Source organism: Pyrus communis, chromosome 10, assembly GCF_963583255.1.
Source record: "Pyrus communis chromosome 10, drPyrComm1.1, whole genome shotgun sequence".
Classification (NCBI taxonomy): domain Eukaryota; kingdom Viridiplantae; phylum Streptophyta; class Magnoliopsida; order Rosales; family Rosaceae; genus Pyrus; species Pyrus communis.
Genome location: NC_084812.1, coordinates 26,368,164 through 26,396,124, shown reverse-complemented (window position 1 = coordinate 26,396,124; position 27,961 = coordinate 26,368,164). Strand labels below are relative to the sequence as shown.

General features: G+C 36.6%; 2 protein-coding genes and 1 pseudogene across 2 annotated transcripts; 2 read left to right on the top strand and 1 right to left on the bottom strand.

Annotated features, from left to right (window-relative positions):
* Positions 1-2,421: 2,421 nt before the first annotated feature.
* Positions 2,422-7,034, top strand: LOC137747592 (ATP synthase subunit O, mitochondrial-like). Its single transcript, XM_068487727.1, has 6 exons — positions 2,422-2,677; positions 3,129-3,179; positions 3,588-3,831; positions 5,357-5,469; positions 6,558-6,644; positions 6,729-7,034. Exons 1-6 carry the CDS (start codon positions 2,543-2,545, stop codon positions 6,855-6,857), a joined length of 759 nt encoding a protein of 252 aa, XP_068343828.1. The 5' UTR covers positions 2,422-2,542; the 3' UTR covers positions 6,858-7,034.
* A 4,320-nt stretch (positions 7,035-11,354) lies between these two features.
* On the top strand, positions 11,355-14,120 carry LOC137746669 (transcription factor MYB83-like). Its single transcript, XM_068486669.1, has 2 exons — positions 11,355-11,665; positions 13,418-14,120. Exons 1-2 carry the CDS (start codon positions 11,355-11,357, stop codon positions 14,118-14,120), a joined length of 1,014 nt encoding a protein of 337 aa, XP_068342770.1.
* Positions 14,121-24,369: 10,249 nt separating this feature from the next.
* Positions 24,370-27,438, bottom strand: LOC137746546 (loganic acid O-methyltransferase-like; annotated as a pseudogene).
* Between the last annotated feature and the right edge of the window lie 523 nt (positions 27,439-27,961).

The following is a 27,961-nucleotide window of genomic DNA, read 5'->3' as shown; positions in this document are numbered from 1 at the left end:
CTTATCATTTTCACTTTTCCCTCCAACATCTTTCCCTAATTGAATTCCCTCACTTTTTTGTTTTATTTTCAACTTTTCTTAACATTTTCATTTTCCCTCCATTTTTTTTTTTCAAAAAGGGCGGCAAGTTGGCAAATGGCAATGGCAAGAAATTGATTATTGAAATTTGAGAATGGAAACAAATCACATATGAGTCCTGACGCATCAAATTTCAATGGATGCAAAATCATGCAAATATGCAATGCATGATCATGCATATTAAATTATTAATTAATAATTATTATAGTTTTTATAAAATTTAATATATATATATATATAATTAGTATAGATAGACTTAATATTTTGGGGGTATAATTATTATAGTATATATAATTATTATAATTATTATAAATTTTATAGTTAATTTAATATATATATATATATATATATATTTATTATAATTTTTAGGGGTATAAAATTGTAAAATTAATGTATATAATTAGTACAGTATTTTTTGAGGGTTATAAAATTATAAAAATAATATTCTGCTTATCGTGTGTCGTGTTTACCCACGTGTATACCCGACCCAACCCGTTATCTTAACAGGTGCTTATCGGGTTACCCGATAAGACCCGATTCGTTATCGTGTCGACCCAAACACCTGTTAATTTCGTGTCGTGTCGTGTCGGGTTATCGGGTCGTGTCAGAAATTGCCAGGTCTACCCTCAACCCCTCCCCACCCCTCTTCTCCCTCCCGAGCCTCCCAACCACCTTCCTCTCCTCCCCTCTCTTCACCTCCCCCCCAATCCAAAAACACCCCCCATCCCACCCCCACCCCCACCTTCCCCGAGCCCTTTCTCCTCTTCACTTCGTCCATGGGGTCGTCGGGCTTGTCCACTGGGTCTTAATTGAAGGTGACATAAATCACTGTGGTGGAAAGTCGTAATTGAAGGCGACATAAATCACTGTGGAGAACGAGAGAGAGAGAGAGGGGGACTGAATTGGGGGTGTTGGATTTTTTTTATGGGTGTCAACATCTTGTCTTCATAGTTTTTGTTGGCCTAAAGTTTTGGGAATTCTATTGGCACAAGGGTTTTTGGGGATTGGGCAAAAATTCCTGTAGTGAAATTCTTGCGTTTGTAGATGAGAGAAGGGAGAAAGGGGATGGGGGTGAAGAGGAGAAAGGGCTCGGGGAAGGTGTGGGTGGAGTGGGTTTTTAGATGGAAGGGGAGGTGAAGAGAATGGAGGAGAGGAAGGTGGTTGGGAGGCTCCGAAGAAGAGGGGTGGTGAGGGGTTGTGGGGGTGGGTTATGCAATTTTTTTTAATTTAAAAAATTATTATTTTTGCCACGTGGCACACATTTGGCAGCCACGTACTTGAGGTATGAAATTGAAATGTTTTAAATATATTGTAAGAAATTGAAATCGACCCTAAACTTGAAGTGATAAAGTATAATTTACCTTTTTTTTTTCCCCCAAAGGATAAGGCAAATTTTTATTTTTTAGCTTCATTTCTCATGATACCCACGTTAATGTTCTTTATACGTTTATTAGTAGTTGTACTCATAATATGAATGTGCTTATTAAATAATTTTTCGCCTTTTAATATGTTGTTGGTATTATTAAATGCTGTTTTTAGATAATTATTTTGTCTTCGCAATATGGAAATAAGATTTTAATATTGGAGTCCTAATGTAAAGCATCTAAGTTTTATTTAAACGAAAGATGTGCACGGTGCACGCATTATTTCTAGGTAGGAAATTTCTTGACCACTTGGTCGTGTGGATGGCATGAAGACTTATATTTCTTAGTTTCAATCAGAATCCTTATGAGTACTGTTTCTAAGGAAAACTAATAAAAAGAACTTGAAAATTTTGAATTTTAACGAAAAATACAAAATCAAAGGTAAAATAAATAGTATTAGAATTGAATTTTTAGTGTTAAAATGTGGTTTTTCGTTGAAGTGAACAATACCAGAAGCTTTTCGTTAAAGTTCCTTTGTTTCTATCTATTATTATCCAAGGACAATCAAATTATTAATGACCAGACGAACCAAATAATAACCCACACGTGTGAAATGAAAAATTCCCTTATCGTTTCAAGTCTTCGTATTGACATATACCAAAAAAATTTGTTGAGTATTGCCAAGATCCGTATAAATGTTGTCGACACGTCTTACAACTAAAATGCTGTAGAGATATTTCTAATGACGTTTCATCAAATCGGTATGTCTATCAGACATTCGAAGTGTCCCAAAAATCTCTACAAGAGCAAATCACAGGGAAACAAAACGTAATTAACCCATATTGATACTCTTAGTCCACGTGTTACGCTGCCGTGTTAGTAGCACACAAAATCAGTACCACTCGGTAGTAATGCGATGTAGCGTTCTCGCCCGGATGGCTAATTACCATTTACTACCCCTCTCTCCCTCTCTCTCTCTCTCTTTCTAGCTTTCATTTTTCGAAGCCGGTGTTTGGCTAAACAGCGGAAAGTAGAGACGACTGCGCGAGAGAGAATCACACAGAAACAACAAAAAAAAAAAAAATTAGGGTTTATTAACAATGGCATTTGCTTCTCGAATCCGTTCGAGCCTGCCTCTCGTCACCAAGATTCTCAAATCGGATTCAGTCTCCGCCGCCGCCAACGGATCCATTGCCCACCGCGCCGTGCTTTGCCCTACTTTCATCAATTCTGAGGTAATGAGATTTCAAATTTCGCAGAAATACATAGAACGGGTAAAAGTCATACAGTTCTCCTCGTTTTGGGCGTCTGATCTAATTTTTTTGCTTTCTCCGCTTCATTTTTCCCCAAAAGATAGGATTTTTATTGATTAATTAATTAATTTTGTTTATAATTTTGTATTTCGTATTTTGTTTCTAGATAATGAAAAATCTGTGTTACTGGGACAAACATTTTGGTTAGGATCGTTAGAAATTTTAGAGATTAAAATTTCTTATCAAAATTTGATTAATTTGTTGCTTCACATTGTTTTCAACCAAACACAGCTTTAGCAGTATATACAGTGTGTATCTGTGCGTGCGTTTTTCTTAAATATGGGTTTGAGGAATAAGCTTTAGGAGGCCGTTATCTTAAGTTGAGTCGAATTTTCAGAATGTGGATTAATTTTTTCGTATTTTGTATTTGTAGCCATTCAGGAACTTTTCTACCGCGCAAGGGAAGAAGGAAGTGAAGGTTAAGGTAATTGAACTCGTTGGTTTTCGACATTTTCTAGAATTATATGTGCTCAGCTCATTATTTTCATTTAAAAGACAGATTATCATGGCAAACACATATTATTGTGCATGGGCTTGGAAACTTCACGCCTATTTTGGATTTTTCAGTTCTTTTCATAAAGTATGTTATATTGTAGTATGCGTATTGCATAATTAACAAAATGGATTAGGATGTCACTTATTTAGTTATAACGGGGCATTGATAAAAAGTGCATCATTTTCTGTTACAAATTACATTAAGATTTATAGACGCATAGCTAAATTACGTGAAGTTTCAGTAAAATAGAACATAAACTGATGTACGTGCTTACTGCGTCCGAATTTGCTTATACTGATTAGGTCTGTATTGATTTGTTCTGCCATGTTATGCCAGGTGCCTCTGGTTTTGTTTGGGGGTTCTGGGAACTATGCCTCTGCTTTGTACATTGCTGCAGTAAAAGCTAATGCCTTGGAAAAGGTTGAGTCTGAGATTTTTGCCATTGTTGAGGCTATGAAGAAAAGTCCTACCTTTTCTCAGTTCACAAGGGATTTGTCAGTGCCAGCAGATACTAGAGTGAAGGCAATCCATGAAATTACCGCTGAAGCTAAATTTTCAGAAATTACAAAGAACTTTTTGGGTATGATTATTGCCTCTTGCTAGTAAAAAATTGTGATGTCTTATTATTTTTCCTTTTCCTTGTGTTCTGATATCAGCAGTGATGAATTATACTTGCTCTGAAAATTTCATATATCTGTGTGCTGTTTTGTGAAAATTACATCCCTGTATGACTGTTCAAACAAATATGACCACCTGTTGACCATGTGTTGCGTGTGTTTTAATTTGGATATGCCAAAAGAAAGGGAAAGTATATTCACATGTCTACGTGTTTTCCAAAAGAAACACTATAAGGTGTCCTTCGTGTCAATTGTCAAATATGCTCAGAAGTCATAATGTGTATCTTTTAAGGCGCTTAGATGTGCTTTCTTGCAAGAGTTGTATGCCTCTTGGGAGACTTTTTCGTGTTAATGCCCCTAAGGTCGAACATCTGGTTTGGCTTGAATTCTTTGGAAATTTAAGAAAGAGCATCAGACCAAGCACAAGGAAAGTCAGATGTGCTTCCTCCCAATAGAAAGTTAAAAACAATATAGCCTAATCCCATATCATTATCTTCTTTAGACCATCTCCAACCCTTGGCCTAAAACCTAAAATTTTTAGCTCAGAAAATTTAGGTTTTAACCTAGAAACAGCTTTTCTGCTCCAACCTTTCTGGCCTAAAATTTTAGCCCCAGATTATTAAAGAATGAATTTAGACTAATTTTTTTTCTTAAAGTAACTTTTTTAAAAGAAAAAATTATGTAGACTATCCTAATTTAATTTTATGAACATTTTAACCGAAAAATATTTAGATTCTGACAAATACTGAAAAATCACTAACCGACACCATGAAACTCGTTAAACACTATGAAAAAAATATGAAACACGTAAAAGATTTTTTTTTTATTTACTTTAGCCGTTAATTTAAATTTGGACCATTAAATTTTTTTTTTTTACCATTGAATTTCATCAAATTAGATTTTAACCGTTGGATTCAATGAATTTATAAATATAAAACTGAATAAAATATACATATATAGTGGGCCAGCCCCACTAATCCTGGGCTAAATCTGGCTTTGTTTTAGGTTTTAGGTCCAACTTTAAGCTTGGGTTGGGTTGGATTTTTTTTTGGGGGGGGGGGGGGGGGAGATAGAAGCGGAAAAATAGGTTATAGGCCAGGGTTGGAGATGGTCTTAGGCAGCCTCAAATTCAAATTTTAGGCAGTTCTAAACCTCAAAAACTCTACTACTTTGTATTTTCTTTTCTTTGTCCATTTGTGTGGCCAATTTTTTATTTTACTTTTTTCTTTATCTGGAGTATTTGGTCGAACTTATGTGAAAGAACCTAACAGAGAAAAATGATATTTACAATCAGCAACGGAGTAGGGTATTTTTAATCATGTATGTATTATAAATATATGATGGATGTGTTAGCAGCTGTAAAAGGATTTGGGTTCTGATTTTGATTTTTGTAAATTGTTCCTACTGGAGAGGTCTTGGCTGTAAAAGGATCTATATACATGTATATACTTTTATTTATTTATGCATCTATGTTTTTTTTTGTTTTAGTTGTCTTGGCTCAGAATGGGAGGTTAAGGAACCTTGAAACCATATCAAAGAGATTTGCGGAGTTGACCATGGCACATAAGGGAGAAGTGAAAGCTATCGTCACATCTGTCATTGTAAGTTGTAGTCCTTAAATGGTAAATTCATTTTTCTAAAGAGCATTACTTAGACTGCCTAAACAAGGCCCTACTGCAAAGGAAGAGGGAAGGTTACTTGGGTAAGTGATATGATCGCTTGAGTTGGTGGTCTGTCATTTCTAAATTGACTGTTCAATGGTTGTGCATGTAATTGTTAACTGTAAGTGATCTATATTATAGACTGATATTTGGTTTAAAATTTAAATGAGGAAACCATTACTCTAATAGCTCCGAAATGCAACGTTTTTGGGTGAAAGTAGAGTGTATGTAAAAGTTTTCTGATTGTGAAATAAGAAATGGTTGCTTGCAACCAGGATAGGTTTTTGTATTTGAAATGGTTGGAATTGACCTAGTGGTTTTTGTATTACTAAATAATTTTTTGTTGTTATCTTTGAAAGGATTTTTAATTCATGGGACTTTGTCTAAGCTGTTTATGAAATATTTGGAAGAAGCAAAGATAGCAATTTGTATCCCTAAAGAATGTTCAACAAGACCTGTAAATAAAAAAGTTAATTACAAAACTATGGCTGTTAGGCTCTAGTGAATGGTTATTCTCGAGTATAAAAGTAGGCTGCCTACTTTGGAGTGAATATTAAAACAAATTGATCAATAGCTATTTAAAGAAATGGGGTGTGCACAACTATGCTGGCCTGTTCTGGAGCCCTGACCTTTTGGGGCCAGTTATACGTTTACTTACTTTGTAGCTCATTTTTGTTTCGCTTTTCTTTGACTTTGAGGGGCTATGTATTTCCCTTGTTATCTCTTTGGGCGACGGAGGTACCACTTACGCTGTTTTTGCCTAAGTAGTTACCCTTTTGATGATTTGTGCTTGTTTGGGAAACAAGGGAACCTAATAGAATGATTACTATGATATGTGTATGTGTTTGATTTGTGTTCTGTTTTTGTACTGTATTTTGAAGTGTCATTTGTCATGGCATGATTAAAATTAAGGTGCTCCTTTTGGTATAATTTTCATGGAAATGATATTTAATTGACTAAAAAATACAGAACGATGAAATGTATATTTTATTTCATATTTTCCTGTCTAATTGTTATTCTGTGATCAGCCCCTTCCCGCCGAAGAGGAGAAAGAATTGAAGGACACACTGCAGGAATTAATTGGACAGGGGAAGAAGGTCATTCTTGAACAAAAGGTATGTACTGGTTTTTCCGTCTGCTCTTCAATTCACATATCTTTATACATTGGATGGAAATCTGATTCTCTGTTTCACATGCAGATTGATCCTAGTATTTTGGGTGGGCTCGTGATAGAGTTTGATAAAAAGGTGTTTGACATGTCCATTAAGACTAGGGCACGCCAGATGGAGAGGTATTTGCGGGAACCTGTAAACTTTGACAACCTCTAAAAGGTGTTTGAAGACTGAGTCTGCGATCTCCGCCCTTTTTCCTGTGTTCGTTATAGTCAAAATTCTATGAAGGAAAAGAAAGATTTGTTTTATTTTGTTGCTCGGACCTTGTTTAAGAGATGGAAAGCAACTTGATCGGGATGCCATCTATTTGCAAATAAAAGCTTCATTTTTCGGGTGTGTTGTGGGAGAACTGAGGGACTTCCCATTCTCTCTGATTTGATTCCTTTCCACGTTTGAAGTTACAGCTTGTTCAAGTTCTGCTCAATTGCTCCACAAGTTTTATATCGGTATTTTTGATTCGTGACACTCAATTTCAGGCACATTAGGGTGGCTTCTATAGTTGCCATCGCCAAGGCTCGAATCAAATGTTCGATCTTCAATGCTTTGAAAAGAGGAGGGTAGGCTGCTTGGGTAGTTTGATGACTTGGCCCTAATGTATATGTAGTTTTGCCTGTCTAATCCTCTGTTGCCCTCGTTTCGATTGCGTGAAGAGGATTTGTACGTCTTTTAATAGGTGATGCCACAACAATGTGTTGCGGAACAATAAATCAAGTGGGCATAGAATTCAAAGCAGGTAGACATTACGGCTAAAGGCTTTGCCTAAGGAGTTGGGTTTTAGTTAGAACTAGGGGTGTAACTTAGGTTGGGTCAACTTGAATTCATCTATGCTTAACCTGATTTCAAACTTGATCAGATGGATTAGAATAAAGGAAAAACTTGTCCAAACCCAACCTAACCTCAACTCGGTCATTTATTGGGTTGAATGGATGGATGCCTTATCTGCACCTATAATAAATTCTTTTTTTTATTATTTATTAAATAGAGAAAAAAAAAATACAAACAAAGAGCGGGAGGGCAAGAACCTTACCCCTCCTATAAAAATAGAGCTTGTTCAGCTAGTACACTCTAAGAGACCATAACAATAAAAATACATGTAGAGAAAAACTGAGAAGCACAAGCTAAAGTCAGTGACAAAGAAGAAAAAGGAAAACTAAACCTTTTTTGCCCCACACAGTGAAAACAAATCATCAAGGACCAAACCAGCAAAACCTAAAATTAGGTCATGAAGAAATGTTATAAATGTAAGCAGAAGCCGCATAAGGAGGAGAAGAACCTAATATAAACTCTCAGAATGATCCACGTTGAAATTAGTCAAATTATCAGCACTCTGAAAATATGAGAGACATGAATGTGCATGTGGGAGAGGAGCAAAGGCAATTAATCCAATGAACATGTAGACGCAAAGGACTACTAAAGAAGAATCACATTCAATCCCCAAAAAATTTCAACCATTTTCCTGAGCTTAATCCACGGCATGAATAATCGCATGCAATTCCACTTCTAAAGAATAAGCAATTCTGATTGAAGATGCAAAACAGCCTAAACAATTGCCAAAACGATCTCGAAAAATACCCCCAATCCCTGCCAAACCAGAGGCATCACGAGCCGCACCATTAGTGTTAACTTCACCAATTCCGCTTTATATGTAAGCTAGGTACAATTGATGACTTCAATTGAAGTAAGTTGTTTTATTTGAACAATGAATGATAATGTTGATTTTACGTTTCTTTTGGTTGAAAATTTGATATTATCTTGTAATTTTATTTCAACTTTGTATCTGCCAACCTGCTCGAGTTGCACCTCTATTTAGTAATCGCACGAAACATGTTGAAGCTGAGATAGACTGTTCGTTATGGATAGTTTGGCATCACGAGTATTGTTCCTGTCTGTAACTGAGGAACACATAAAAAATTTGGTAGTATCTGTCAGTCTCAAAGAGTTTCAGTTTTGGCGCTTCACAAGATTGAAATCTGAGATCATACGTATTCTCCATTACTGTATAAATCTATATATAGTTCGGCTTCAATGATGGTATTAGTGTGACTTACGCGACTAGTCATAGATTAGTTACATATTTTTTTTTTTTGCTAGTGTAAATAGCTTCATTGCTTCAATTTACACATAATATGCGGCCAAAATTTTTTTCTACATATCAGATCTTGTATGAACTTTTTGCCCTTAACCTTTTTCCCCTAAAAAGTGTGATGATAGAAACTCCACCGTCTATCTACCTACAAAGTTATAAAGGTTCAAAACCAGATGTGGGGATCAAACCTGATAAATCTCTCCACCTTTTTCTTTTGCACATGAGTTTCGTGAGTATCGCCTTTTTCACTTATGATTTGTTGAAGCACTTCAAGAAATTTGGTCTTTTACAAACCTCGCCAGATTTCGAAGACAAGATAGATCTATTCTCAGTGATACACACACTTTTTGTAAGGTTTAATTTGTAGGACAAGTACAAGGTGTGTAAGAGTGAATATTATGAATTAATGATGCGGTGAGTTGGTCTTTCTTGTCTTTGTAACCAAGTGAAGTAGTGGAGTAGGGCATGTTTGCTTGGGACAGGCTCAAAAGCATGATATAGATGTGTGTGTGTGTGTGTGTGTATAATGGATTTTGCTATCCTTCCTGGGACAGCTGTAGAAAAGATAGAGGGCCTTTTGCAAACACTTGAGTAGCTTGAGAGTTTTGCACTCTCAGTTTTTCCCAGAAAAGAAGTGAAATACATTAATGTTTTTTGGTAAAAATACATAGGTAATTGAATTTTCTTGAGATTATCTCTGGAGTTGAATATGACTGCTTATGAATAATCTGTTTTGCCATTTGGCTTGGAAAATGACTGGGAAGTCGCAGCTCTTAGCATGCAGGGACTGGAGGATTAGGTAAGGACACAACATGGGATAGAGAAATCTGTGGGTATATTGTACTTTTGATGGCTACAAATCATGAATGATATATTCCCGCAGTTAAGTTTAACTTATATTTTCAGGTCTATTTATTATCAGAAATCAGTTAAGGGAAATGATTTGTGCCGGCACTTTTTCATCTGATGCACACTCTCGTTTTTTAGCCATTGAATTGAGCAAAGGAGTGTCAGAATAAAGAATTTGTGTTTAGAAGGTGACTAGGTATTCAGTTATGCACATAGTCAACTTGACAAGATATAACGCGGATTCACATAAGGCAATGTTGCCAAATAGTCTAACAAGATTATAGACCTTAAGTATAGAATATATATTCTATTTGCTTAGATAAGTATCAGACTGTGAATCTAAACCACACAAATCAAGCAAAGAGCCAATTTTATGGCTTAGTTCATATTTACGGATATAGTTAAAGATAATTTTTTAGTCAATCGTTACACAAGGGCTGTGCGAATGTTGCAAAACACTGATGGCATGTTCAATCAAAATCCTTTAATTTAACAGTGATAAAACGAGAAAATGTAAGATCACGAGCTATATCTATATCTGCTGAATCCATCTCTATACCATATGCTGGATGCCTTTCACTATTACAGTTGATTAATATAACACTAGACTTTTTTTCTAACAAATAATTAGTTAAGTCATGCAAAAACAACCCGTCTTTTTTTTCTTTTATCTTTTTCTTCATTTGATTTGATATCTTGGGTTAGGGTTTAAGCTTTCTGTTTTGGTCGTAGGTTTCTAAGGGCTTTAATTAGATGCTAATTAAGGAACTATTAATAATTTTCATTTACTTTGAGTCTGGCCAAGGAAAGTACTTGAACAATTTGCTGTTTATTGCATGCCAGTAGTACCTGGGGTAGTAGATGTATAATGTTCAATTAATTTAATTTGATTTGGTAGCTGCGGAACCTTAACTTCTAATATCAGATTGAGAATGCATAATTTTGACCAAAGAGAGAACAACTGTAATTGATATCCGAAAGTGAGAGTTTGCTTCAAAAGCATGTTTGATATGATTGAGTTATCCTCAATAAGTTTCATGCAACCACTTAAACAATCCATAACCATCACAAATTATTTATTAATTAAAGTACAAATTACAAGTATCAAAAGTGCAACACTTTGCCTAGTGTACAAAGAGCACTCTTGTTCCTTCTCTCTCTCTCTCTCTCTCTCTCTCTCTCTCTCTCTCTCTCTCTCTCTCGGTCGGCATATAAACTTCAAATTCACGTATAGGAGGGGAGGGTTTGCGTTCTGTCTTTGACTCTTTCTTGTCTTTTTTGATGATTCATTTTTCTTCACTCACAAGGTAATCATGTATCATCTTTTGTATATTAGACATCTACTTTTTTGCTTCCACTTCACATAATAATCTCTCTCTCTCTCTCTCTCTCTCTCTCTCTCTCTCTCTCTCTCTCTCTCTCTCTCTCTTACACACACACATATGGGAATGGAGCCACGGAGGTCCCCCTCCAATCCGTTTCCCACTCCACCCATCGACCAACAAACATGTAATCTTTCTCTCTCTCTGTAAAATTTTTGATATGCATATTTTAAGCAAACCCCACAACCATCACTATCATCATCACCATTACCACCCCATGAAGCCATCTTATCATCATATATAGCATTCTTTTAGATCTCCATCCATCAAATTAACCACTTTGAACAACAAAAAGGAAAACCCTAAGAGAACAAGTCTAGCTAGCTTGCAATTACAATGAGAAAGCCAGAGTCTATGGAAAAAGACGACGTCGGTGGAGCGAAAACTATTAGCAAGAAGAAGATGATGATGAACAAGCTTAGGAAGGGGTTATGGTCACCGGAGGAAGATGAGAAGCTGATGAGGTACATGTTAACCAATGGACAAGGCTGTTGGAGTGACATTGCAAGAAATGCGGGTCTCCAAAGATGTGGAAAGAGTTGTCGTCTTCGTTGGATCAATTACTTGAGGCCTGACCTCAAGCGTGGTGCATTTTCACCCCAAGAGGAAGAGCTTATCATCCATTTCCATTCAATTCTTGGCAATAGGTACACTCTCTCCTTCTCTAAGCCGCAGTGTTTATAATGCACAAATATACATATATGATGATCACCTGTAACTGTTTTAAAAATCCCCGCCTAGGCGCTAGGTGGCTGGTCACCATCCCGATTAATGTCTAGGCATTTAAAAATTAAGAAATGGTGCCTAGATCTGCTGAGACACCCATCTAGACCGCTTAGGCACCTGCCTAGCCCGTCCAGACCCGCCTAGATTACGACTAACTTAGATAGATAACTTTCATTTTGCATTTTATTTTTTTTTCAATAAATTGTAAGAGACTTATTGAATACTTAAATGAACACACATTATATGCTTGTTCTTCATATTTTCATTATGTTCCAATACTTCATAATATATATGTCATTCTTTTTTGTAGTTTATGATGAAATTATATATAATTTAGGTATAAACAAGCACTTATTTACACAAAATATAATAGATTTACTTAAATCCGCCTAATCTGCCTAGGCGCTAGGTCCCAGCCCACCGCCTGACTAGCTCCTAGCATCTTTTAGAACCTTATTAATTATTAAATTTATGTATTAGAATGAGGATATATCTTTCAAGGAAAGATAATAAATTTCAAATTTTCTATTCAGCATCTAGGGTTGTAATGTTATGTTCCCAATAGTTTGAGACTTCACTTCTGTAAAAACATTTCAGCAGTAGTTATATATAACTATCAGGTTTATAACCTAATAATTAATAAATATGGTCAACATTTACATAATAAATAAGTATTTACGTCGCTGAATAGAACGATCAAGAAAACATTTTCTTATATATATGGCACCTTAATATTCAAATCTAAAGTGTTATATGTGCAATATATCTAAGCATCATCTATGCAGATATTTTCCACATGCATATGCCTCATTTTGACGGGTTATTGAAGTTCAAAATTAAAGTTCATGGTGAAATCAACATTAATTACCAAATGTATAAGCACATAATATTGGATATTAGATTACATGATACAACATTATACTTGTCTACATGCATATTGAGTATTATAGAAGGGTTAAATTAAGTTCTAACGTCCAAAGTGCATTCACAGTTGCACACTGAGAAAAAGAAAAAAGAAAAAAGGGAGGTTTCAGTGTGTTTTTCTGTGCCAGTTCTACGGATGCGCACAACCATTAGGAATTGATACATGCTTCAACTTGGGGACGAATTGTAGGCCCATATTCTAAATGCCACATTTTAAGTTTGATTCCTGGAGCTGAAGAATTGCAAGATGGTGGTTTGGGGGAGACTGAAATGTCTCTGTGAGTATTTCTTGCCCTCGAAAGGGTAGACTGCCAAGGGAAAGCCATCAACTGATCTTCTTTTAAAAGAAAGAAAAAAAACTTAGGGTGCATCATGCGTGTTTAAACATTGAAAGTAATCTTAAAATTAACTCATTTTGTTGGTGTCTTCCATAGCTGCTTTCAGAGCTGAATTGGGAATGTAGGATATATTTACACACGCACACATACTATATTGCATAAGTGCTTAAGCAACTAAACATCCATGGCATTTCAAGCCATGCATTTTGTTTTAGTCGTATAAAAGTCATGCACATATAAATTGTTTGATGTGTATATAAAAATTAGTTAGCTATTCATATAGTGGTGCTTTCTCTTTTTAAATGATGAATACGAAAAACAAATAGTGATGTACTGCGTATCTTTCTTGGTTAGTTTTTATTATATGTCCTAATTAATTAGTTGAATTTGTTTTTCTTATGATTAATAAAGGTGGTCACAGATTGCTGCACGTCTTCCAGGACGAACGGACAATGAAATAAAGAATTTTTGGAATTCAGCCTTGAAGAAAAGGTTGAAAAATAACAATATGTCCACGTCCACATCGTCACCAAACGATAGTGATTCTTCAGATCCTAGAGATCATGTCGTTGGAGGGACGTTTATGCCCATGCAAGACCATGACATGATGACCATGTGCAACATGGACTCATCATCCTCATCATCCACATCCATGCAAGCCATGGCCGTTAACAGCAACCCATTGTTCAATCCTTTCTATATGCTTGACAATCGTTACGACATTGCCCATGCAGACGATATCGTCCTAAGTCCCACATGCTTCCCACACTTACCAAACCTTGAAGTTAATCAGGAGCATTATGGGGATTATGGAAACTTAGAGGGTGGTCATAAAATGGGGTTAGAAGGTGACCTTTTTCTTCTTCCACTCGAAAGCAGAAGCATTGAGAATAATCTGAATGGTCAGTTGGTAGCTGATAATATAAGCAAGAAGAGTATTAGCAACTACCACTTCCATAATAGTTGCTTTAATAACACGGAAATCGGCTTTAAAGTAGATGAGGAGGAGGACATGTTTGGATATGAAAATAATGTTGGACAAGGAGAAAACGTAAGAGTGGGAGAATGGGATTTCGAGGGTTTCATGCAGGATATTTCCTCCTTTCTCTCTTAAAGAGGAGAGCAGAGCTACGTAAACTCGTATTTAGCTAAGGCATTTGCAAAACAATTTTTTGTGGCATTTGCTTACTTAGCCAAACAAAACCTTTGGTGCATACATGAAATAATATTGTTCCTTCGGAGATCAGAAATGTCAAAAGTGATGTTAGTAGAGAATAGAATATAAGATGGCTTGTAGTTTGTTAATTTTGTTGTACACAAGAGAATAAAAAAGTTGGAGGTGGAAGTTGTTAGTGAAAAATGAGAAGGAGGAAATTTCATTATGTAAACAAACGTTAATAACGAGCAAAGTAGATTCAATATATTTTCAATGTTCACTGCCTTTCTCTTTTATATTTTTATTGTTCATATACAACGATAATCTACACCAGATGCGAGTGCGAATTTATATGCCTTTTATTAATTTATCACAATAGAGGTTTATGAAAAGGTAGAATAGAAAGGATGAATGACATCAACTTCCCCAAAAAGTTCAGTTAGATCATATGTCTCATCTAATTCTTCATAAAGAACTTCTTGTTCTGCCAATGATTATTTGTCAAATAAGATGGAATATTTTTTTTTTTTGGTAATAAAATAATATGGAATATTAACAACATGTTGATGCACGAAATCAGGTGAATCTCAAGTCAACGTAGAGTGTGGTGTAGAGACTTTTGCGAGGATGCTCTGGTTAAGAGTAGACAGATATAATAAGTATCAATGGCATCAGTATGGTTCCGGCCTAAAAACCTCCAAGGCTTAAGTTAGCAAAGTATGTTTAAGGTGCCACATGGACGAGTTTAATTGTAGCATAGTGTTTAAGGGGTAATAGTGGTTAAACCTTTTGAAGGAGTAGAGGTTGCCCTATTATAGAGGCAAGCTAGTGCTTGAAAGATTAGCTGCTGAAACAAGAACAACACACTTTTTTGGCTTTTTTTGTTTAACTGCTAAAATATTTTGCCATCTTAACTTGGAAGGGCAATATATGTGTAAAATGCATGTTGCTTCTATTTCTCAGGGAAACAGACCATTTTTTGCAACCAAATCTTTTGTAACAGCTTTGTTCAATGTATATAAAACTCGAGTTGCTTATCTTACCAGCTCCGTTCACCCATCTATCCCTTTTGTTCATTTATGATTATGCTGGATTTTTTTTCTTCAGCTTAAGTGTGTCTTATTCATGTGGTTAAGGTTAGTGCATTCAAGTCCCTCAACAACGCGCTGGCATTTTTATTAGTATTAATACTATAGATTAATGGAGTGTATGGTTTAGGTTACACAACACAATCAACCATCCATAATAATTTGATATCAAACTCAACAAGCTTAAAACCGCTAACTCACACCATTAGAACAAAGTACCAGATGCTCTCTCTCATAATTCAAATTTATATAATTAATTTCCATAAAAAATCCAAAAAATGAAGAATAAAAACAATAATACAACAACTAAAATTCTAAGGGCCTTGTTTAAGTTTAGCATTGGGCTTCCGAAATCGCAGGCCTACCCTGTTATTTCATCATTATCAATGTACTATTATATAATTTATATTAATGTAACCACAATAGTGTTTAAGCTGTTGCAGTCATAATTATGATATGAATGGATTGTGTAAATCCTAAATTTTTTTTTTATGAGATTCTATCATATCTTATCTTTTAGATAGTATTATAGTTCAGTTGTAATCCTTATTGCATAAGGCATTTACCTTCCTTATTACTATAAATAGAGGCACAAAAGGGTGAGATAATACACACCTTGGAATTGCATCAAATTTTTTCTCTCTCCTTGACATCGCACCTCTTTCTCTGATAGGATTCTGCCATGTGGGCTAATAAGATGTTGACAGGTGTATAGGGTTGTTAGTAGTTGTTTAGAGAATAAGAGATAAATAGCAAGTTGTAACAGATGGGAAAGCAATTACTAAAAAGTTGTTGCATTTCTGTTTGCTATTCTTTGTGCAATTAGGAAGAAGTGGAGAAAGGGCTTAACAATTGGTATCGAGCCAGTTGTTCTTCCCTTCAAACCTTCATGTTGTATGACGCGACAAGCATCGTGAAGAACCATGGAGTCCAAGGTTTCGAATCTCGAATCCAAGATCGGTGAAGTCTAGGCCACACAGGAAAAATTCAGTGCTTCACAGGAAAAGCTCAAATCAACATAGAGTTTGATTCTTCATAAGCTTCAAGCACAGGAATTGATCATTCATCAGCTTTAATCCTTTATGACGCGCTGCAATGGTGGTTCGATAGGTGAATCTTCAGAAGCTACTCTTGGCGATAATCAATTTCGTGACAGAATGAATGGGAACGGTAATCATCACAATGTTGGGTAGAATTTCAATCAGCAACCACAACAACCATTTTTGAAGATAGAATTCCCAAGATTCATGGAAGGGGATGATCTACTGGGATGGATTTATAGAGTGGAACATTACTTCGAGTTTTTCAACATTGGAGACTCCAAGAAGGTGAAGCTCACATCGTTTCATATATAAGGGGAGGCTTTACAAAGGTTTCAATGGGCTCATTGCTTGGAGAATTTCCCTTTGTGGGAAGAATTTTCAAAGGTTATGTGCCAGGAATTTGGTTCATCGGAGTTGGAAGACTATGCAGAGAGTTCGGTTAAATTGAGGCAAATCGGTACTTTGCGCGATTACATCTTGGAGTTTAGAAGTTTGGCAAATTAAACGAAGGACATTAGCCCATCTCTTATCAAATCTTGCTCTGTCGGGGTTTGAAACTAGAACTCAGACACAATGTCAAGATCTTGAAGCCTAAAGATGTATTGGAAGCTTCGGCCATTGCACAATAGCTGGATACCAAATTAGCCGACTTAAAGGTGAAATCTTTCCCTAAGAATTCTGCAGTTTAGTCCACTTTTCGTTCACCTTTACAAACGTTGAATTCCAATGTGATGCACGAGAATAAACCTAGAGCTCTTAATGTGAGAAGCTTAACCCTTGAAGAGGTAGATTTCTATAGGAAGAATGGTTTATGTTTTCATTGCAAGGAGAAATACTTTAAAGGGCATACTTGTGATAAGAAACAACTGCTTTTGATGTTCAAGACTCTGATTCTTGTGTTAGTGAAGAAGTGGATAATGAAGAGTTAGAAATCATAGCTTGTGCATTATTTGGAATACCTGCACCACTAACCATTAAAACTATGAAGGTCCATGGGTTTATCAAGAACTATCCTGTTACTATTCTTATTGATTCAGGAAGTTCCCATAATTTTGTAGATCTTGGCTTGGTTAAAAGGGTGAAGGGTACTCTTGACATAGGGCATACTTTTAATGTAAAAATAGCTAATGGGGGTAAGGTTTCGACTCATGGTACATTGGCTTAGATTTTAGTAAAGATCCAAAACTACACTTGTATCACAGAGTTGTATGCCATTCAATTAGGAGGTTGTGATGTTGTGCTTGGTGTGCAATGGTTGAGAAAATTGGGTCCAATTCTCTAGGACTTTGAAAAACTGTTGTTGGCTCTAAAAATTACAAAACCTACGTGGCGCGCAGGCCGAGTAACTAATAAGCTAACTACGTCATTCGGTTGAATGCGGGGCGTGCCAACTCGTCGGCTGAGCTCGGCCGAGGAGTAAAATTCGTTGATGTCGCGTTGAGCGCGTTGTTGACTTCTCTATCTTGCGATTGCGACCGAGGAAGGAACACTCTCGGTCTCTGGGTTCTATAGCCTGAAGACAAGGCTACTAATTCTGCGAAGTTCACAAATCGTTAGAGCCCGATTCGATCACTGTGATTATATTCGTAAGAGTATAAGCACGTCGAATCGAGACCAAATTATATGGACACAGGTACTCAAATGTGATGTATGTCTTGATGGTAAATGTAGTTCGGCCGTCGGAATGCCGAACTCTGAAACTTACTTGCGAGTATCCAATCATAAAATCACTCGGCGTCCAGTACGCCGAGTAACGCAATTCGTAACACCTGACTAAGCTGAGAAGGCTAGCAAGGTGACCTTTACCAACAAGGGTTCAAAAACCCTTCTAGGCCGAGACTTAGATAGGTAACCCGTCGGCCTCGATGCAGTGCTGTTTATCCAAACTGAAGGTGATTCTCGGTCGGCTGATTCTGCGGCAGCAGTGCTGTTTATCCAAACTGAAGGTGCTCGCCGGGTGCCTCCACAGTGCTGTTTATCCAAACTGAAGGTGTGTTGACAGAAAAAGAAAAGGAAAAATCTAAAGGTATTTGAGAGGTTTTGCGCAGGACAATTGTATGCTGAATTGAAGGTCCTTTTTTGTTGCATGATTTCTTGTATTTATAGCACCTCATTCCTTGAAACCGAATTGCATCTTTATCTGGATTGGGAGTCCTTGTCTCGTTTCAAGTCTACCTCGAACAAACCTACTCCCACTAGGACTTTGAATTTTCCCCTTTTTCGAGGCTTTATTCTCTGCCGGCTGGGAATCCTGGTCGCACCAGGACTTCCTCGACCCTTTCTGTTTATCTGGGCTACTTCTTAGGATAGAACTCGACCGACCCTGCCAACTGGCCCTGGATTTATCACTCGGCCCATAGCATTTGACACAGCCTTGGGCCGAGCACAACCTGCTGCTCGGCCCAACAATATTATTTTGGGCCCAAATAACTGTATATGCAGTTCCAAAAAAGGGTAGTGACTTATTGCATTGCTAGTCCTGAGGTACCATCTGAGCAACTGGAAAATATTTCAGCCTTACAAATGTGTAAATTGTTGTAGCAAGAAACCACGGTAGGAGCAGTTTTATGTCACATTGCAACAGAAGAAGTCCAAACCCAACAGATGAATCCTTCAATGGTGACTGCTAACTTAGATAATTTGTCCATGAACCAACTTCAGCAATTACATCAACTGTTGAAGGGATATAAAGCTATCTTTGCTACTCCAAGGATTTACCTCCTCACAGAATTCAAGATCACATGATCCCATTAATTGAAGGGAGTAAACCACCCAATAGCAGGCCATATAGATATGGTCCAATGCAGAAAAGTGAGATAGAGAAATGTGTGAAGGAATTGCTACAGGTTGGATTTATTAGAGTCAACAGCAACCCTTATTCTTCTCCAGTCATATTGGTACGAAAGAAAAAGGGAATTGTCACGCCCCGATCTCGATATACGTCCAGGATCGACTTGTGACGTCACCAAATAACCATATATTAGACATACCCGTCTTTGAGATATGTATCAAGCACATGCCATGCCTCGAATTGTGTATTAGTTTTTTTTGTACACTTCATGACTGCATCTAACCTCCAGTTAGACTGTCTATGTAACCCCAATAGGGATCAAGCCATTCGTAGTTCATCATTTCACTACACTTAAACATCCATCACATAAATCGCTATGTCTTAACAATAGATCACAATGCATACCATGCAATATGTCAAAGAACCAGTGACGAAGCACAATATTCTTCTCAAGCCACATTGATCAACTAAAATAATCATAATAATGACATCCATATCCAAAGTCATTCCACAATCCTGTTAATTAATCAATTCATGAATAAAAAATGCATGATCTTAGCATTTATTTAAGTTAATCAATCAATGCGATAACTTATCATTTCACGAATTTAACTAAGGAACTCTATATAATTCCCTACTTGGATTATGATTAATGAACATGGTAATTCTAATTTATATTCATAAGATCTATTGTGGGTAATTCCCATTCACTCGAATCTAGGGTTCTAGACTAATCTTATGGGAATTAGCTAAAGCAAGGATTCCAGACTACTCAACAGAATCCACCAACATCGAGTTCCGGACCACTTAATGAAACCAAAATACCAACCGGTTTCTTGTACTCTTCCCAGACCTGTCATATGTAAAATCAGTGCCTACACCAAGGGAATGATGCACTGGCAAATCAGAACTCAATTAAGCTGCGAAGCTTGGGTGAGTGATAATAATATAAGTATGTGATATTCAATAAAAACAGACCATCGATCATAATTTATAAGCATCAAGTATAGAATCATGCTTTAAGATATCATAATCAAGTTGCTGAAAACACCGAAAGAGTCACCCAAATATTCAACGGCTTTTCTAATTCAAACCACAAGATTTTCAAAAACCATCGTTCATATGTACATTAAAAACTAGGGCTAGAGGGACGCAGTTCGGCCGAAGCCTACATAAGTAATCAAACAGGAAGTGGCCCCTCAAAACGGATTAACCAAGCAGAGCCACCCTTGAGAAAGTAACCAAGTAGGCAGTGACACCCTAATGCGGATTAACCAAGCAAAGTCACTCCTACAGTTGTTAGGAAGTGATCACCCAATGCGGATTAACCAGGCATGATCACTCATAAGCATACATGGCCATAAGGGTCGCCCAACGTGGATTAACCAAAAGCGATCCATATATAGTATGGTCCCAATGCAGATTAACCAAGCAGGACCATTAGTGACCGCCTAATGCGGATTAACCAAGTAGGGTCAAGATAATCAGGTAGGTATTGACCCCCCCAATGCGGATTAACCAAGCAGGACCACTACTGACCCCCTAATGTAGATTGACCAAGCAAAGTCACACCTACAGAACTGTTAGGCAGTGATCACCCAACGCGGATTAACCAAGCATGATCACCCATACATATAAATGGCCATAAGGATTGCCCAACACCGATTAACCAAGCGCGATCCATATATAGTATGGTCCCCCAATGCGAATTAACCAAGCAGGACCACTAGTAACCCCCCAATGCGGATTAACCAAACAAGGTCATAGTCTCCTACTAGCCCTCAATTTACAAAACATTTCAATATGCAATTTGAATCACTTTTTCACAAATATTACCAATCCATGAATCAAATCACATTTAATCACAATAGATCAATGGCCAATTATAAAAGAATCACATTTTAATAGACAACACATTTATAAAACCACGTCATATCCACAAATGATATTAATATAAAGAACCGGGTAATCACCATATCACATATGTTAAAGTCACTCACCTAGACAAGTCCGCAAAGCTTCATTAAGTCTTTAGTAATACTAATTTTAGTAATTCAAATGGTTCAAGACCTGTTGACCAAACGTCAACGGTGGGGTCCACACCCTAGCAATTTAATCCGGAAGATCTGCACATAATAATCTAGATCCGTAACTTTCTAAGGTCCACATTATGCTCAAAGAACAACATACTATAATCTCATCGTGATCCGACGGTCGGATCTCCACCAATTGCTAGAATTAGGTGGAGGTTAACAATTAATTTACTAACTTAGAAATCTAATCCGGGAAGATCTGTACGTCGGATTCCAGATCCGTTAGTTCTAGTTATCCTCAAATATTATGTTCTATAACACATTAGGATTTGGTGACGATCCAACGGTCGAATTGGTGATTCAAATTTTGATCAAGTGATGTATCATAATGAAACTAGGTTCAAACAATCAAACCACTTCATACGGATATCAATTATGAATTTAGGGCATCTAATTGGACTTAGAAAGATATCATTGGCCCAATGGCCACGCGCCGCCACGGGTGGCGGTCGGTCGCCCCGACTCACCGGAAAATTCAATTATTTCCAAAAATTACCAAATTTTATAGGAAAATATATCTTAGTGATTGGAACAAGTTTCATACCTGTGGCCAAGTCCAATTTGGCCCAGAAAAAGCTCCAATTGCCTTCCAACCTGCCGGAAAACCTAGAAATGGGTGTTCCTCGATTCATCGCCAAAACAAACTCTGACGCCTCATCCAATGCTTGGGCCTTGCTCCGTGGGTTGAGGGGAGTCTATCGGTGGTGGTGATCGATGGTAAGCGTTGTCGGAATCACCGTAACATGAGAAAACTCGTTGGAAAACCCTTGACACTTTGTGGCTTCAACCTAGAAAAATGGAAAAGAAAAATGGAAATCTAACACTACAGGGATGTAGGACTCATCAAGAGCTTTCTATGGACACCAAGATCACCAAAAACGGAAGTCGAATGAAGGAGATATGGCCGGGTCAAAAACGACCCAACTCGGGTCTCTCTCATTTCCCCTCCTTGCTCTCCCTTCTGATTGGGTTGCTCTTCCCTTTTTCTCTCCCGCACTCTCTCCTTTCTCCCCTCTCCCTTGCTGCCACTTGGCAGCTTCTAAACATTTATTTATTTATTTATTTCCCAACAACTAAAATGTCTCTAATTTCTTCGTTATAACTCCATTTCAAGAACGGTTTTCACTTACGTGTTCGTGAGATCGAGCTCTATTCGAAAATATAAATTATGACCTCGAAAGGTTTACGAAATTTAAATAATTAATTTCGAAACTTCAACCCTCATAACTAGTTTAATTAAAACCTAAATTCAAATAAATTAATATAAATTCCCGAAAAATAATATAAAATCTTAATAATACAAATACGAAGATTATAACAGTGAAATCCAAGAACGGGATTTCACAAACATGGCGCATGTGCATGGATTATAGAGGCCTCAATGACATCATTGTTAAAGACAGGTTTCCAATTCCCCTTATAGATGAATTACTGGATGAATTGTTTGGTGCACATTTCTTTTCCAAATTAGATTTACGAGCAGGTTATCATCAAATCCGTATGCACCCAAATGATGTTGAGAAAACAGCTTTTAGAACACATGATGGGCACTACAAGTTCTTGGTGATGCCATTTGGTTTAACCAATGCCCCGACCACATTTCAGTGCCTTATGAATGAGCTTTTTAGACCATATCTCAAAAAAGTTCATCCTAGTCTTCTTTGATGACATTTTAGTGTATAGTTCTTCTTGGTATCTCCATTTGTCTCATTTGAAGATAGTATTTGATACACTGAAGAAGCATAGCTTATATGTCAAGTAATCAAAGTGTGCATTTGGCAAATCTCAGGGAGAGTATTTGGGACATATTGTTTCCAAGGAGGGTGTTGCTGCATATCCTAGCAAACTGGAAGCCATTGCCAAGTGGCCTATTCCAACATTTGTTAAAGCATTTAGAGGGTTCCTGGGCTTAACAGGTTACTATAGGAAGTTTATTCCTGGTTGTGGTAAGATCATTGGGCCTTTGACTGCATTAACCAAGAAAGACAATTTTTCTTGGACCCAAGAGGCTACTGAAGCCTTCTACACTTTGAAACAAGCCATGCTCTCTCCTCAAGTACTTGCATTACCAAATTTCAACAAGCCTTTCATTATTGAAAGTGATGCATCTGGTATGGGCAGTGCTTCAACAAGACGGGAGACCAATTGAAAAAAGAAATCAATCACTGTTGGCCTATGAAAGAGAAATGCTTGCCATTATCCATGCTATTCACAAATAGCAGTCATATTTGGTTGGGAATCATTTTATTATACAAACGGACGACCATAGTTTGATGTACTTCCTTCAGTGAAGAGAACATACACCTTTTCAGCATAAGTGGGTAATTAAGCTATTGGGATTTGATAATGAAATCCAATTCAAACAGGGAAAAGACAATCAAGCTGCTGATGCTCTATCTAGGTCCCCTTTCAAAAATACTTCTTCTTCATCCCTACAGTTGTTAGAAGAAGTTCAGCTGACTACAATTTCATATTCATACTCTACATGGATAGAACATGCAACCTGGGAATCATACCATGAACGGAAAATTGTAAATCTTTGATAGTACAAGTATGATGGTTGCAACTCTGTTTCAATAATTCAATTGTGATCTTATTGTGTAAGATTGATTTTAAGGGGGGGGGGGGGGGTGGTTATTGATAGGATTCTGCCATGTGGGGTAATAAGATGTTGACAGGTGTATGGGGTTGTTAGTAGTTAGTTAGAGAATAAGAGATAAATAGCAAGTTGTAACAGATGGGAAAGTAGTTAATGAAAAGTTGTTGCATTTCTGTTTGTTAATGTCTATGCAATTAGGAAGAAGTGGAGAAAGGGCTTAACACTCTCCGACTTTATATTTTGTCAATTAAATAGGTCCTGTTTATATTTCGTCAATTAAATAGGTCCTACAATACGTTATTAACACGTTCTAATCCACATTGATGCGGTTGCAAGCAATTGAAGGTTCGTGTAGGAGGTTCTTTTACAAACTCTAATTCACGTTTCATTTCCATTTTTCAGTTGCAGATAATAAATAATTAATGACGATATTGACACATAAAAAATTCATTGCCTGTGCCTCTTGTGTGTAACTAGGAAACTGAGACTGCACGTAAGACAGCGTGATACAAGTACTTCGAAGGCACATGGGAGGCTTACGAATTTTTATTGCAGATATTTCAATACCAGAAGCAACACTCTAATTAAGTCAATTAATTTGCTTTGCGTTTAAGCACGGCAATAGAAACAACAGTCTTCCCCAACTCAAACTTGGAGGGTTGCTCTTCAACTTTCTTATGGTATAAGTTGAAGACTTCATCTATGATTTCTTCTCCAAAGTGCTGCTTGATGTGTTCTTCATGAACTGCTCTAACGTGAGATGTACATAATAAGGCATTAGAGAGATTGCTATTTGGAAACATATTTGGTAAAATTTCCATTCTCTCAATGCTAAAGTATCCAGTTCTTTCTACGGCAACTTCCAGTTCTTGGGGAGACATGACATACACAGGTATGTTAAATGAATCTATTTTCTCTTCACTAACCAATCCCTGCATGTACAAAAAACACATTGAAGCAACAGAGAATATATATATATATATATATATATATATATATATATATCCTCTTCTATGCAACATAAATATGAGAAATAAAATTCTCTCTTATTGGTAATTTTTACATGCATGGTTGTCTATCTTATACCATTATTTGGTTTTATAAAGATTAGATTAGAGGTATTATTATGGTAAAGAATATGGAAATATTTTTTTTTCTCTCTACGAGTTTGAATTATTTATTAAGCTGATTTGGAGCTAGCATTTGTCTGGTAATAGAATATTTTGTTGTCAGTATGTCTCTGTGTGTGTGTGTGTCTATATATATAAGCTTTTTACGCTAAGGACATCCTTCCTAAGTCTACCCCATAATACTTTTCAGTGAGTCATCCTTACCAAAAATCATCCCATTTCAAAATTGTTTGTCATCTAAAATGGAAAAAAAAAAGAAAAAAAAAGGGAACAATGAGGTTCTAGATAAAAAGTAAAATGAAAATGCGGATAGTTGATGGTTACGGAGTTAGCCTTTTTTCGGACATCAATAATCCTTGAAAGAGCTTCCAAAACTAAACGTTCCAGACCATCAAATCACATCCCAACAATAAGAGTCTGTAATTTATTCAAGTTAAATGATATAACGTAGCTGAATATTGATCATGGCTTACCTTTCTGGCCATGTCTATGAGGCAAGATCCTAAAGTTTCATAGATTACACTTGCCAGAGTATGAGAATGAGGGGTACCATTGGGGCGACATGAAATGATAAGCACCATCAATCCTCCATACACAATCTTTTGTGCCCTTGCATTAAGAAAACACTCCATGTCCAAGGCATGTTGAGTTTCATAAGCCCTTGTCACTTCAGTTGTGGAACTTGAGTAATAGATTTTTCCTTTATTCCAAGCTGGACTCTCTTTGTTCACTATCTCTTTTGGTACTCTAAAAAGCCAGTGATTTGAAGAAGAACAGTGAAAAAAGTGTATGGAAGCATTAGGAAATATCTTACCATAGAACGAACCAGGCACACCTGCGGCGTAGTATTGCCTGTTCTGAGGGAGGGATTTGAAGAGCATGTTAAAATCATTTGTGGTTTGATCGTTGAAGAAAACTTGAAATTTGGGGACTTGATGAGAACTCAGCCCTTGGCTTTGGTACTTGAGTTGCACGGTTTCAAGTATGGTTTCAACCGCAAAAAAAGTATTAGGCCCAGTGGAGCAGCCTAAATCTGCAATTCGAAAGGTGTTGCAGGATGATAACAAGAATGCGTGTACGTCAAGCTTTTCTTCAATTTCCTGTTTTAAAACTTCTTAAGAAGAATTCACTACACTTTTCTGAAAAAGAAACAAAAAATTAGATCGGATGATACATCTTAAAATTTGAAGTAACACCAGATGTACCAAATTTTATACAATAAATTTATGTATCAAATGACATGACAGATGCCATGTTATAAAATTAATTAATAAAAATTTCCTCCATGTATTAATCATAGAATTATTAAATTTTACTCGCCAAAAAAAAATCAAAAGAACTTTCCTAATCCCTTGATTCCATTCAGTAACTACTTATCGTCATAGATATGCCGCACCGTTGTATTTAAGTCTCTTCAGTTTATTGATAAAAAATAAAATGTAAAATAAAAGTTATTTATATAATGTCTCAGTGAGAGTCATGAACAAGGCGGGTGCCTAGGCTGCAGGGTCGGCCCTAAGGGTAGATGGGTAAGGTGACTACCTAGGGCCCCCGACTTCTGGGGCCCCAAATTATATATATATATATATATATATATATATATATATATATATATATGTATTAGTATATAAATACCCTAAAAGAAAGAAGAATAACACAAAAAACTTGGTGGCGTAGTGGAAAAGAAGGCATTTATTTGGTTAGTAAGGACTTCCTAGACAAGCATATTCAAATAGTTCATCTGAGACTCACCAAACAAGTATTGTTTTTCCGAATATAATTAGAAAGCCTACTCTAATAACAATTTAGATTATGTAAACTTAATTAGTACATTTGCATCTAAAAATACAAGACGTGTATTATCTAATTTTTGTATACCTTTCTTCTTTTGATAACTTTTAATGGTATTTGATGTAGAAATACATTTTTTCATGTATTAGCGAATTCTTTTTTTTTCTTTCTACATATCAATGTACTAAGAGTTGGGGGTCCGAGAATTCTAGGGCCCCACTTCGAAGGCTTGCCTAGGACTCTCAAATTCTCAGGGCCTACCCTACTAGGTGGCCTATGCGTTCTTTCTTAATTTTCAAACGTCTAGAGACTAATCTGAGCAGTGGCCAACCCAAGCAGCGTTAGACAAAGATTTTTAGAACAATGATAAAGAGCTGAACTCATTGTTGTGGTTTCCAAATTCCAACTAAATTGTTCCTATTTTTTTTTCTTTACAAACGATAGCCCTTCATTCAATTTTCTAAGAAATGTTTGCATCTTCAACAAGAGCATTAAAAAGCCATTCGGATATAGCATAATCCATCTATGAACATCTCACCATCCCGGTTTTGAAGCATTCTTGAATCCTTATACTAACAGAAGTACCGTTGACCCAAACAAATATTGCTTTTGCATGTTAAGAGTGAAGGTTACAAATTAAGAAGGTACCTGAAAAGTGGAGTTGTTAGCATAGCTGTTAGGGCCATCTCCAGCATTCATTGGATAGCCTTCAGACAAATTAGCATCCTCTACTTCAGTCATCTCTCTCTCTCTCTCTCTCTCTCTCTCTCTCTCTCTCTCTCTCTCTCTCTCTCTGTTTAGGAGTTGAGAAGAGAAAATATTGGCAAAGGCATATTGAAATTGCATGTTGCGGATCTTTGTTATTATATCCACGCTCTGACGCTAATAAAAAAAAATTGGCCCAATGGGTTGGCTGCGGGTCTGCTGTCTTGTTTCCCTTAAAGATCCATTCATTTCGTTTATTGTTTTTAATTTTTTTGTTTTTTGTTTTTAGCTTTTACTTTTTATGATTAAAAGAAGTACATGGAGAAAAATAGGACCGTGGAGAGTGATGTATAATTTCAAAATATATTATTGTATTTATACTTTGATTTGTTTCTATGGCCACTTGCAAATAAAAATTAGGGAATATGTCATAACCTTTCAATACATATATTCAAACGGGTTGGCTTCTGTGCTGGTGGTTTGTCATAGACAACACAATGATTATTTTATATTGAAAAGGAAAATTGTGCATGCTCGCAGTTTGTCTTTGGCAAACTGA

What these genes read in the sequence shown, in the direction of transcription:
- LOC137747592 (XM_068487727.1), top strand. Translation starts at nt 2,543, where the DNA reads ATGGCATTTGCTTCTCGAATCCGTTCGAGCCTGCCTCTCGTCACCAAG. An exon ending in CTATCGTCACATCTGTCATT is followed by an intron (nt 5,470 to 6,557) that starts GTAAGTTGTAGT and finishes TTCTGTGATCAG; the next exon opens with CCCCTTCCCGCCGAAGAGGA. An exon ending in AGGTCATTCTTGAACAAAAG is followed by an intron (nt 6,645 to 6,728) that starts GTATGTACTGGT and finishes TTTCACATGCAG; the next exon opens with ATTGATCCTAGTATTTTGGG.
- LOC137746669 (XM_068486669.1), top strand. Translation starts at nt 11,355, where the DNA reads ATGAGAAAGCCAGAGTCTATGGAAAAAGACGACGTCGGTGGAGCGAAA. An exon ending in CATTCAATTCTTGGCAATAG is followed by an intron (nt 11,666 to 13,417) that starts GTACACTCTCTC and finishes TGATTAATAAAG; the next exon opens with GTGGTCACAGATTGCTGCAC.